Here is a 13535-nt window from a genome sequence, read left to right as displayed (position 1 = left end):
CCTTTTTTTTTTTTTTTTTTCTGTAAGGGGAGAAAAACATAACACATCTCTTTGGAATTTACCTTGAATAATAAATTGTTCCATGTTCTCTTTAAAAGGCTGCATGTGCTCTTTTGAGGAGACCTGGTATACTTTCCCCGCTTCAACTTCACAGGCTGAAATTAGACAGAACATTATTTAGAGTGTCACACTGTTAGTGGAGCATTAAGGCAATTTTGAAAACATCTTAGCTAATGTTAGAAAATTCTGTTAACTCCCCTAATCAGCATATGTTCTGCACACATTTTGGAAACATCCAAATACGGACATGAGAAGCCGATGATCAAGTCTTCCTTTTAGAGGGCTGTAAAAAGAAATTGTGCAGAATTTATCATCTCAGTTTGATTATTCCCAAACCAATCAGTTGGAAATGTTATATAACCTCTAAATCTCAGTCTCTTCATCTGTAAAATGGGCATGATAGCAGAGCCTGCCTCACAGTGCAGTTATAAGGATCACATCTGTTAAGAGACGTAAAGTGTTAGAATAATGCCTGGCACAGAGTAAAGCAATAAGTAACTATTTTCTATCATCATCATCATTATCAACTGACTGATAATAAAAGTTTATTCCTAAAGACCAAATTTCTGAAAAATAAAAAATAATAACATGGGTGGTAATGTTAGTACAGCATCCAATAATTTTAGGGCATCTATTACATGTCAGATGCATTTTATCCATTATTTAATGTAATCCTTAGAATTAAGCCCATAAAGCAGACATTATTACTTCCTTTTACAACTGAGAAAGTTAAGGCTCAAATAAGGCGCTAATTTGCTCAAGGGTCCACAGGTAATAAGCAGCACATTCGTAACTGAAAGCCTGATCTAACACCAAAGTTTATCCTCTTTTCATGCCGGTGGAATCATGAATGTCTTAGGTAGCCTACAGATTCCACTTGGATTAATATCAAGAAGTACCTCTAAGAAGATTGCTGAAGAAATGTCTGCCATTATGGTGATAGCAAGAAACCAGAGCCAGTTAGGAGGTAATTTAACAATGAAAAGTACATATTTAAACACAAAACTTTGGATAGAACACATCTGATGAAAAAAAAAAACACAAACAAATGCAAAACCTCTCACTACAGTTCTTAAGGTAAGGTTGCCGTTTCTCCCAGGAGACTCTGTCTGCATTTCTAATATATTTTCTTTTTCTTATAAAGCTAGTTTTCTCTTTTTTCCCTCCAGGTCATTAGTTTAAGTATGGGAATCTAGGAAGGCTGTATTATTAGTATACATTCTTCCCAGCAAATGTGGATGACTTTGGGCTTAGTAAAATCTAAGACCAGTGTAGGCAGATCCAGGGTTCTCCCTGCCTGTCTGCTTCTTATCCCTCACCTGTGCCCAGGTAACCTCTTGCAGGTTGGATGCTGGAGAACTTCTAACCCATATCCATAGCCCATGTATTCCATAGCTCCAGACTCAACACATGAAACTTTCACCCGAACAGAATTCCTCATGGACTTCTCTAAACCTTCCACCTCCCTTATTCTCCCTTCACTGGTAGCGCCACCACCTGACCTAAGTAACTTAAGCCAAAACAGGAGACTCACTCTCAACTCCCTCTCTTTATTCCAACATCCTGTAGTTTTTACCTCCATTCTTCAGCTGACCCCATCCTCTCCATTCCTGTTCTATTCTGGTACAAATGCCCTCATTGTTCCTACTGAAGCTACTGTGAAAACCTCTTACCCTTGGCTTCCCATCTCCAGTCTTCCACAGATCCATGCTCCTCCTCATAGCCTTAAAAGCCATCCAGAAGAGACCCAATCTAAAACTGTTCCGTGACCTCCGCCCTCTCAGCTACACTCTGAATACAGGAAGAATTGCAAAGCCTGCACCATGACTTGTAGCATCACTACAATGTCAACATTCCAACCATCTTTCAAACCATCCATCTCCCTCTAGTCCTGCTATCTTCCGCAGACTCAATGCAAATGTTAATCTCCAGGCGTAACTGCCCCTGAAAAGCATTCCCTGACCTCCCCACAGGGCCTGCTTTTCTCCATTCCCTGCCACTTGTCTCCAAGCAGGATGAGGTGTCCCTCTTTGGTGATTCCGGGGCATCTTGTACATACAGAGTTAAGGCTATCATTTACTGAGTACTTGTTATGTGCCAGGGATAGTATTAAGCATGTTACCCGTACTGTTCCATTCAATCCTCATAAAACCCTTTGAAGTAGATGATTAACATGCTTACTTTACATCAGAGAAAAATGAACTACAAAGAGATTGCCCACATTTCTATAGTTCGCAAGCTGAGGAGGTGGGATTCAATATCAACTACCACACTATATTAAAGTTATTTGTAACTGTGTGTCTTCTGCCCCACTAGACTGAGCTACTTGAAAGGAAATCCATCTTATTTCCATTTGTGCCTGACTTAGGCAATAAATTGCTGTTGGATGGGTTAGTTGCTGTATAAATAGTTACTTAAGTGGAAATAACATTCTAGATGTTGAAATCTAGCAGACAGGGTTTAAAATTCTAGGTCACCCATCCACTGAATGTGCCTTATGATTTGGGGCTAATTACCTAACCTTTTTAGATCTTAGTTGCATTATATGGTAGTGAGTTTAATAAAATCTCTAACATTAGTGTGATGATTAGCCACAACGGGTGTAAAATGTCTGAAACTGACTTTGTGCTAGCGAAGTACATGCACAAAAAACAGGAGCTATTGCTGCTATTGTTTTTCTAAGGACCAAGTGGAGTTCAGCCTAAGGAAGTGTAAGATAAAATACAGGAGCTGTTTTCAAAGAGCTGAAGTGTGGTCTCATGGATGACTGGGTGTTGACATTCTCTGTGTTGATCTCAAGGAAAGAGGAAGTTGAATGAGCAGAAGTTAGAGATGTTAGTTCTATGTAACAGGGATGGCTAGTGTTTACGGAACTCCTATAGTGACGTAACCTGCCTTCTGAGGTGGTGAGCACTTTGTCACTGGGATTATTCAGAAAGTAGCTGACTGCTTGTCAGAAATGTAGAAAGGGATGGGTCAGATGACAAGACATCCGTAGTCAACTTCCTGTGGGCTGTATCACTTACGACAGTCTCATGTAGCTGGAAATTCTGCTCTTTAACGATGCTTCTAGATGCATATTAAGGATATATTTAAATCATGTCATAAATTTGAGAGTTTCCTAAAACTGTGTAAGGCTTCTGAATATATGGAAGACAAGTTATATCACTTAAAGGAAATGAGGCCGAGATTTAACAGCCCTTATCATTTCAGTGAATTATTTCTAGCAACGTCAGGTGACACAGTGTTTCCAAAAGTCTCTGAGCAGTTTTATTTTAAAATTTTTATTTTTTTTGAGACAAAGTCTTGCTCTGTTGCCCAGGCTGGAGTGCAGTGGTGCGATCTCAGCTCACTGCAACCTCCATCTGCCAGTTCAAGCGGTTCTTGTGCCTCGGCCTCCCAAGTAGCTGGGATTACAGGCGCCTACCACCACGCCCTGTTAATTTTGTATTTTTAGTAGAGACAGGGGTTCATCATGTTGGCCAGGCTGTTGTTGAACTCCTGACCTCAGGTGATCCACCTGCTTTGGCCTCCCAAAGTGCTGAGATTACTACTGGCCTCTGAGCAGTTTTTAATGTATACATGACACAGACATCGATCAACTATCTACTGATTCAAGGGACTGCTCTAGGCACTGATTACTGCCACAAACAGAACTGACAAAACCCCTGTCCTCAGGGAGCTTGTCTTCTACTACATTACAGTCTTCAAGTAATGACTTTTCAATCCCAATGAGGAAAGTAAATAATAACTTTTCAATCCCAATGAAGAAAGTAAAATCCTATTAGCCTCATGTTTAATAACATACACTAGCATGGAAAAAGAAAATCTAATCTCTCACCTTGACTGATTTGCAAAACCTAAAAACCAGAAGCAATGAAGGCTAATGTTTTCATTACTGGTCACAATTATTTCATTTTCCATTTTTAAGTTAAAAAGTAGAAGTAATAACTGTCCTTTTCTTCATGACATCATATACATCCATGACCTCATATGCACCCATGACCTCATACCATCCATGACATCATACAGTATCTTGGGGTCTAGGATCCTGTATGGGCATGTTACCACTAGAAACCTGCAAAATCATCTACCGGGTCTGGTGACCTAAAGAAGGACTTCATTAGCTGGGGAAGTAGAGAAAGATCACAGACTGACTGTGACAAAGTCTTCTACATGGTGACAATCATCCTCTGGGCCTTCATTTTTACTCTAATATTGAAACAATAGAATATTCAACAGATAAGAAAATGCATGCTATCATAATTTTCCTTCTTATTTTAAATTAATTTTCACCTAATTTTATCGATGTCCTTGGCGCAGTCATATGAACTGTATTTGTACATCAATGCATGCAAAAACTATTTTTTCTATTTTTTCTATCTTTCCCCCTAAGTTATAGAATTTCCTGTGCACAGTGGGAAACATGTAGAATTTCAGCTCTAGATAAACTGTAACGTCATTTGCTGGCAGCCTCATCTCATCTACAGTCCTCCTTCTAGAAGGTCATGAAACATACCTGTTCAATGTCTGGGTGTTTTCAGTGATGTGCATTCTTACTGCTTCCAGGCAGCTTTTTCCTTACTAAGCAGCTCAAATTATTAGAATTCCCAACTGTATACTGAGGAAATCTCTCTCTACAGTGTACCCCCTGTGGAATGATATATCTGGAGGTTGCTTTAAAATATTCTGGATATAGTCACACCAATACTTGTGCCATTACAAAGTAAAAAGATGTTTTTAAAAGTCCACCATTGGTAGTTCAGGTCTTTAATGAGTCACAGAACAAGTCTGCTTGTTTTGAGGACAGATTTCTTCTCTACTCTCATCTCCTATGAGTCAGTCTCCATTTACTTTGCTATATTACCAGTACTTGGAATAATCTCCCACAGGCAATATGCATTCAACACTTCTTTGTGGAATGAATAAATAAATTCATTGTATCTTCCTGTCATAGTGAGCTTCTTGTTTATCTGCAAATGTCTTGCTTATTCACATTTCTCCAACCCTTCCCCATGCTATTCACCCACCAAACATACTCTCACCACTTAATGACCAGTTTTGAACTTCCACTTATCCTTTCCCAGACTCTGGTTCAACTGTCACCTCAAGATAAGAGGGTCAATCTCCCCTCAACTTCGCATCTCCCTTTTCTACAGAACATGTACGAATGATAGAGGATAGAATCAAAGCACTGGTTAAACAGATCTGGATCCAAGTCTAGTTCTTCTATTAGCTCTATAATCTTAGGCTAGCTACTTAAATTACCTCAGCCTCAACTAGGAGTTGCACTTAAACGGCTAAACTGGCTGTTAGAAAACTCTTTCAAAAATAAAAAAGCTGTTAATTATCTCATTGAATGTGTTTGTTTGTGCATCTTTGTTTCTGATTATAATTTGCATTCCTTGAAGCCAAGGGCTATCCTATTCACCTCTGTGTGTCAAGTGTCTGAAATGCAGAGGAAGTACTAAGACCCTGTATGAAAGAAAGTGCTTTCAACGATGCCCATAATCAAGGCCAAGGCTTTCCTTAATAAGGATATTAAGTCTTCAGTGGTCACTGATGTAAACCACCAAAACTCACATCCAAATTTCCAAAGCTCAGTGCGATATAAAACCTGTACAGTTATTTGTTGGTAATTGTTGCTTTACTTATTCACTATATTAAGAAGGAAGAGCCTGCTGGATAAATGTAAAAACAGAATGTCACATTCTAGAGTTTCTATATTCATAACTCTCATATATTTTGTACACACACAATGCTATATATAAATATGCTCAGTGTGATAATATATAAGGAATATATTTAGAAGATTGGACACCATTCTTCTCTTAACTGTAGCACATCGAGTTGCACAACATATCATCTTGGCTATTACTTATCATCCTCAAAATTGGTATGTGACTATGTAAATAAAAAAAAAAAACCCAAACACTACAATCTCACAAACTTGAAGGGTCATTTAGAAACATTATTAAAAACAGAACAAAGATAGACTTCCTGGAAAACTTGCATTACAGTCAAATCCAAATATTAAAAAACATTTGTTAGGAGACTGTTGGCATGACTGAGTAATTCCAATCATCTCAACTTTTGTTTAATTTAAAGACCTCTCTGAGCCAAAAAGATTTTATATTATGTTGAAGGCCTAGTATCAGAAAGCATGCATTAGGTTTCCAAATACAAAGAATAACCCAGTCAGAGGACAGAAAGAAAAATGTCAGACATTCCCACTGGACAATGCACTCCAATACATCCATGCCATCCACAGAGTGGCACGCTGTGGGGCAAACACCAGTTTATCACTGTCAGATTAAAGCAAGAACATGACATGCCACTCCCTGGAATGAACCATGATCCTGAAGAGTCTGGCTATTTTTTTTTTTTTTTTTTTTTGAGTAGGGAATTGGAATAATTTATACAAGTCTCCAAGTTCAATCAATGTTAATCACAGATTAGCGTTGCTGCTTTTCTGTCAGCTTCCAAAAAGTTTCATCGGCATCTACAAACCTGCCTCAGCAACTAGGAAGGAAGTCACGTAACAGATCCAAAGGAAAAGAAATAACTGTAATCAGATCAGAAAGCTTTCTTCTAAAATCCAACTGTTTTCCATGTAAGCCTGGTTTGTACATTATTCTGGGTGCAGTTTTAGGAAACAGACACCATTGTAGCCACTTAAAGCAGACCAATGTAGGCAGCAAGATGCTTGCAAAGTAGGTGTAAGTGCAGAGAGATTGGGTTCTACACTTGGTCTCCAAAAACTACAAAATCAGTCCACCAGGGGCATGCTATATATGCCACAGTCAGGACCTATCTGTGTGGTAGGTACCACAGGCTCGACTTTTGGTTTTAGACTCAAACCTTACTTGTTAAGTCTGCACCATCAAATCAATCATTGCCCTGTGCCCCAACTCTGCCTCTCAATATTCACAGAGCTAGTGACTGGGCACTGGGAAAATAATTTGAGAACACCCAGTCTCTCCACATAGTGAAGCAAACCAACAAGCAAAGCAAAACAAAAAGCATAGAAATAGTAAAAACATTGATGTCTGGTCTCACTACCTTTCACAAATACTGCATATGTATTGACAAAAGCAAGAGTCAAATTCAGACAGAAGGGAAGATACAGACACAATAAATATTTAGGGGGTAAAATTTGCAGAGCTTGGTAATTGAATGGAAGGTTACTGCTCCTTCATGAAGATGTAAACTTCAGAATCAACTGAGGAGTCTTTTCAGAATGTACCTGACAGGGCTCCAACCTAAGTCATTTTGAAAAGTAATCTCTTTCCATCTCATACCAGTCAGAATGGCTTTTCTTAAAAAGTCAAAAAAGAAAAAAAAGGCTGGGTGCAGTGGCTTACATCTGTAATCCCAGCACTTTGGGAGGCCAAGAGAGGGTGGATCACCTGAGGTCAGGAGTTCGAGACCAGCCTGGCCAACATGGCGAAACCCTGTATCTACTAAAAATACAAAAAATTAGATGGGCATGGTAGTGGGCACCTGTAATCCCAGCTACTTGTGAGGCTGAGTCACAAGAATCACTTGAACCCAGGAGGCAGAGGTTGCAGTGAGCCGAGATCGCACCATTGCACTCTAGCCTGGGCGACAGAGTGAGACTCCATCTCCAAAAAAAAAAAAAGGTAAAAAACAAACAACAACAACAACAAAAAACCAGCATATACTGGCAAGGCTGTAGAGGAAATGGAATGCTTATACATTGTTGATGAGGATGTAAATTAGTCCAGCCACTGTGGAAAGCAGCTTGAAGATTTCTTAAACAATTAAGAGTTGAACTAGCATTTGATCCAGCAAACCAATTACTGAGTATATATGCCCAAAGGAAAATAAATTGTTCTACCAAAAAGGACACATGCATTTGTATGTTCATTGCTGTGCTATTCACAATAGCAAAAACATGGAAGCAACCAGGGTGCCTGCCCATCAACAGTGGAATGAATAAAGAAAATATGGTACATATACACCACGGAGTAGTATGCAGCCATGAAACAGAACCAAATCACGTTCTTTGCAACAACGTCGATGCAGCTAGAGGCCATTATCCTAAGTGAAATAATGCAGAAACAGAAAACCAAATATCACATGTTCTCACTCAAAAGTAGGAGCTAAACATTGGGTATACACGGACATAAAGATGAGAACAATCAATGCTGGGGTCTATTAGAGTGGGGAGAGACAGAAGTGGAAAAGAGTTGAAAAACTACCTATTGGGTACTATGCTTACTACCTGAGTGAGGGGATCATTCATAACCCCAAACCTTAGCATCATACAATATAACAAGACAGCACATGTACCCCCTGATTCTAAAAAAAAGTTGAAGAAAACCCCAAAATATAAAGTAAAAAGAGAAAAGTAATCTCCATGATAAGGCTCATAAAAAGGCCACATGGAGATTCTAATGTGCATTGATGAGTGCTGTAGGGAGGAGAACAGAGGATTCCAAATGGATGTATAGTCTGGGTGGCTTTGAGATGGAGAAGGAGGAAGAAGAGTAGCTTTCAGAGGAAAGAAAATGCATTTGGTTTTGAACTCACTAGGTTTCAGATGTCAGTGGAACATCCAGCTACAGTTTTCAGGTAGTTGCATGTATGAATTTGCAGCTCAGATAACACAAACTCTGAATTTCGATAAAACCACTTGAGGAATGCATGTACACAGTGAGAACACGAGTAGGCCGAAGTTGAACAGCTGAAGAATACCAACTTTCATGAAGCAGCAGAGAAAGAGAAGGTCATGAAGAAAGAAGATTCAGAAGGAATTGTGAGGTTATCAGGAGTGAGTGGGGCTAAGGAAGCTAACAGGATAGTGAGCTATGAGAAGTTAGTCAAATGCAACAACATCAAACGAGATAGGGGCTGAAACAAAACATTCAATTTGGCAAATAGTGCTAACAGTTTTAGTAGTGCTAGGCACAAAAGACCAACTGTCATAAAGTGAGGAACGAATGGGAAATAATAAATCAATGAACTCAGAAGTTGACCAGAGATCTGTTAACCATCTGAACTACTTAGCACCAGAATCCCAGAACAGCTGCCAGTAAAGGAGGGCATGGGAAAAATGATGAATAAATGAAGAGGAATCTTCCACAGCTTCTGGAAAATTCTCAAAATGTTTTAGTCTTACCAATGGTGGATCATTAGATCCAACTGCATACTACAAAAAAGATGTTATTTAAATGGACTATTTCCCCAAAAGATGGATTTCAGAAGAATCTGATCACTACCAATTAAATATATGTAGATTGATCTCCTTATCACATAAATGTATGAAAGAGGACAGAGGTAACACACACACACATCCCACAATACCTACCACTGTCATAAATTCTATTTGTTCTGGGTACACTAGTTTATACTGAAAGCTAGCAAGGACCGAATGGTTTCATAAGTATACTCTTCAACAGGTGTTTCACAGGAGTAATCTTCAACAGAAGAGATTTTCAAGGTGAACACTGTTTTAAATGGAAATGAATAAAAGGATATATTCATAAATTTTAGAGTTTTGCTGCTTACATAATCATTCCTACAAGATAATTCTCAACGTGTCACCCTCCATACACAACTGGTTATGTTTTCAAACATGATGCACTTCCATGGACAGGTCCACTGTATGGGTTAAAGACAGATAAAACACACTAGCTGTGCTGTTAACATGTAAATAACAATAGAAGTTGCTTCCTCAAGTTGCCATGAGGGATAAATAAGTTAATATAGGTAAAACACCTAGAATGGTGCCTGGAGAGAGAAAGGGCTATGGAAGTTTTGACCATTATTATCATTGTTACCACTGTTACTGCTAGCAGCAAAAGCACACAGAAAAGCAATATACCCTAGAACCAAGAACACAGGCCCTGGAGGCTGGGTCTGCATCCTGGCTCTTCCCTTTACTCGTTTTGCACTTTGGCCAAGTATGTAGCCTCTCTGTGTCTCAGTTTCTTCATCTGTAACATGGGCATAATCATAGTATCTAATTAGCAGAATTGTGAAGATAACTGATTTTATATAGGTAAATACATAAGGACACTGAACAGCGCTTCACATGCAGTAAGAGGAACAGAAGTGTTTGTGGCAATTGCTGCTACTACACTAACAGCATCATATACCATCACGGTTACCATTACTACCAAACAGGAAACTGAGCACTTATCTAGGCATCTGGAAAAGCACTGAAGGCAAATGCTTCAGGTTGTGAGTGGGAATGGCATTTGTATAAGAACAATACAGAACGTGTCACAGGTTTTTTCAAACACATTCTTTATCGGCAGTAACGAATTACTTATGACCTATTTTAGACTTAAGACACACCTCATAATTCATGATGACACACCATAGGTTGATACTTTGGATGACACTGGCTGGACTAGATGATCCCTCCGGGTCCTACTGACACTGCTTGTTGTGCTCTTCAATTTATCTACATGTTCACAAAGAGGAGGAAGTCATCCTTCATCATCAGTTAGGGTCTAAGTCTTGGTCTGATATGAGCAAGTTCTCCAAGCTAGTTACTCATGGGTCAAGGAATAAAGATGTGACAAATGGTGAAAGTACGCTGTTGACAATGAACTTCCTTCATACATTTGGCCTTGGGAGACAGAAAAGGTTAACACGTATCCATCATTATAAACAAGGCCACAGTGGTCATTTAGATAATTTAAATGAGTGTACTGTATTAGTAAGGGATAGTACAAAATGAATGAAATGAATTCTCCATTATTTAATTGTGATATCTATACAAATAGCATTATTTGATAGAGCATAAAATGTCACAAGTTTGTACTCTGCTAGCTTTAGGAGGGGTCACTAGTGTTGATTCATTTCTCTTGACCTTGAACATATTGACTGACACCAAAGTTTCATATCAGGTGTAAGAGATGAAGTCATGAGAATTAAAGAACACACAGTTATTTAATGAGTTATGTAATGTCCTTAGTCTTCTGGCCTGCATACGAACATTTCTAGTTACCAGGGGCTTACGACTTTTAAGGTTAGCCCTTCTATTGTTTCAGCTCCCATCTTTAGACGGATCTTCACGTAGAAATGAATTTTGCCCACCTATCGCTCCACGTACTGACCTTTTTCTTATCCTCTGGTACGACACAGACTTATTAACTGAAATGCGTGACTCAAGTAAGCAAAACATCTTTCTACCGTACTGGACACTGGTCAGAATCTTCCGTATTACTTCTGTTCTTACTTTTTCTACTCAAATTTTGGAAATGGACATAATCATCTTTGAGGTTATCTAGAATACAACCATAAAAGAACTAAAGTGAGAAGACAACATTAAGAAACGCTCATTGAGAGAAGAGTACAGTATGGTTTAAGTATCTTAAGAGTTATAAATCTCTTCCATGTATTCTTCACTTGAAGAGCTATAAGAGAGATGGATGGGACCACCTTAGAATAATATAAATAATATAATACTAAAGAATAAAATAAATAAACAGCATTTCAGTCACTAAGATATTGTCTCTTAGCTCCAAAACTACTTTTTTGTACTAGGACCCGGGACACTGGTGCTGGCAGCTCAGCAAACTACCTCTCTCCTTTGCCCTCTGGCTTCCCAACAGGTTTCATCAATGAAGGGAGAAGAAAGAGGCTGGAGGTGGGAGGAAGAGGAGGAAGATGGTTGAAGAGATTTGTTCACCTCATGAGCGTTGCCTCCAAACACTTCTCACCTCCACAAATCCACAGGTGTTTCTAATTCCTAGCTTGTTTCCACAATCTCAAATCCGGTATTACTGCACCCCTCAAAAGTACCAGTGCAGCCAGGAAGAACCCCTTCTCCAAGCACTCCAGTCCCAGCTGTGGAGGCTCCCATCTTTGACCTCCTCAATCCCAACTCTTCAGGGTGCCCCTCCAAGCCCCTCAGGCCCCATTTGCAGCAGCAGTAACTCTCCTTAGAGGTCCAGGCCCAAGCCCCAGAGAGCTCTCTATCCAAAGTTCTAGATTCTTTGCTAACCCTAACCTCTTCACTGTATTCCCCTGGTCCTACGCATGGCAGCCGCTTTCCACATTTTCCTCAGCATCCTCTTTCTGCATTTAACATCCTTCAACATGCGTTTAACCTCATTCTCTATGTTAAATTACTTCTATTAAAATAGTAAATGTGGTTTTTGTTTCCCCAACTTCACACAGAACTAGTAGAAGGGGTAACCAAAATTAATGGGTTATATTTCTCTAAGTACTCAACAGCTTTCTGACACTGGAAGTTATTTCTAATGTATTAATTGCTTATAAATAATATCTGTTTGAATTGTTGACCATAAAATATGCCACTTTCTCAGATTGTTTTTTCCCAAGTAAGTTTTATATTATTAGCACCACCATGTGCAAATATATAAAGTCTTAAACATAGTTTGTTCTTTAATTAAATTTCTTATGTTCTTAATGATGCTTATTTTTGAATATGCTATTATACAATTTCTTCATAAAGTATAGGAAAGGCTGAACAATCACATATTTCACATTCATGGGGCCCAGATGACTGAATTTCAACTCAAATTCAAACATATTCCTGGGTGGTTGCCTATTTTTCTTTCCTCTTAAATACAATTATTAAAGATGTACTGTGGAGCATACATAATGTGTGTGTAACATGTAAAGACTAAATGAACATTCATCTACTACATTTCCAGTTTAAGAAGCAGACCATAGCCAATGCTTTGGAAAAATTCAGTGTATTCCTCTCTGTTCCTGTCTCAGGCCCAGAGGTAACTACAACCTTTAACTTTGTGTTTCTCATCCCCCTGCTATCCCTCAACAAGTGAAGTTGCCCTCCCTTATCCAGGGGTTTGCTTCCTGTGGTTTCAGTTACCAACAGTTAAGCACAATCTGAAAATATTACAGCATTTTAAGAGGGAGAGAGAGAGACACCACATTTATATAACTTTTATATACAAATAACATTTGTATACAACATTTGTATAACTTTTATTACAGTATATTGTTATAATTATTTTTATTATTAGTTATTGTTATCAATCTCTTACTGAACCTAATTTATAAATTAAGTTTTATCCTGGCCTAATTATTAAGTATAATTAGGTATGTACGTATAAGAAAAACACAGTACATATAGAGTTTGGTACTATCTGTGGCTTGAGCCCTTCACTGGGGGTCTTATTCCCCACAGATAAGGGGAGACTACTGTGCTTGTCTATATATTTGAACTTTAAAAATGGAAATCACACTGTTCATATTTTTCCCACAGCTTGCTCTTTCTCAAGCTTGTGTTAATAAGATTTACCCATGTTTAATGCAGGCAAATACAGTTCAATCAGTTTCACAGTTCAACAGATGTCCTTTGAAAGAAGACACCATAATTCACTCAGCTATTATTTTGTTGAAAAATGTCTGAGGGTTTGATGCTGCTGCCATCGATATGAATGCCATTATGTATTTCACCTGCTCACTTGTGCGCTGTAGTATATATCTAGGGGCCAAGGGCTGGG

The 13535-nt window shown here is 38.7% G+C and overlaps 1 protein-coding gene across 2 annotated transcripts in view; it reads right to left on the bottom strand.

Annotated features, from left to right (window-relative positions):
- FMN2 (formin 2) overlaps window positions 1-13535 on the bottom strand; it is a 399785-nt gene that overhangs the window by 121427 nt on the left and 264823 nt on the right. For both annotated transcript variants that reach the window (XM_037986069.2, XM_073011866.1), the window contains one exon: window positions 63-155. In XM_037986069.2, coding sequence (XP_037841997.2) covers window positions 63-155 — 93 coding nt within the window. The remainder of the gene's footprint in view (window positions 1-62; window positions 156-13535) is intronic.

This window comes from Chlorocebus sabaeus, chromosome 25 (assembly GCF_047675955.1).
Source record: "Chlorocebus sabaeus isolate Y175 chromosome 25, mChlSab1.0.hap1, whole genome shotgun sequence".
Taxonomy (NCBI): domain Eukaryota; kingdom Metazoa; phylum Chordata; class Mammalia; order Primates; family Cercopithecidae; genus Chlorocebus; species Chlorocebus sabaeus.
This window is presented reverse-complemented; position numbering and strand designations above follow the sequence as displayed.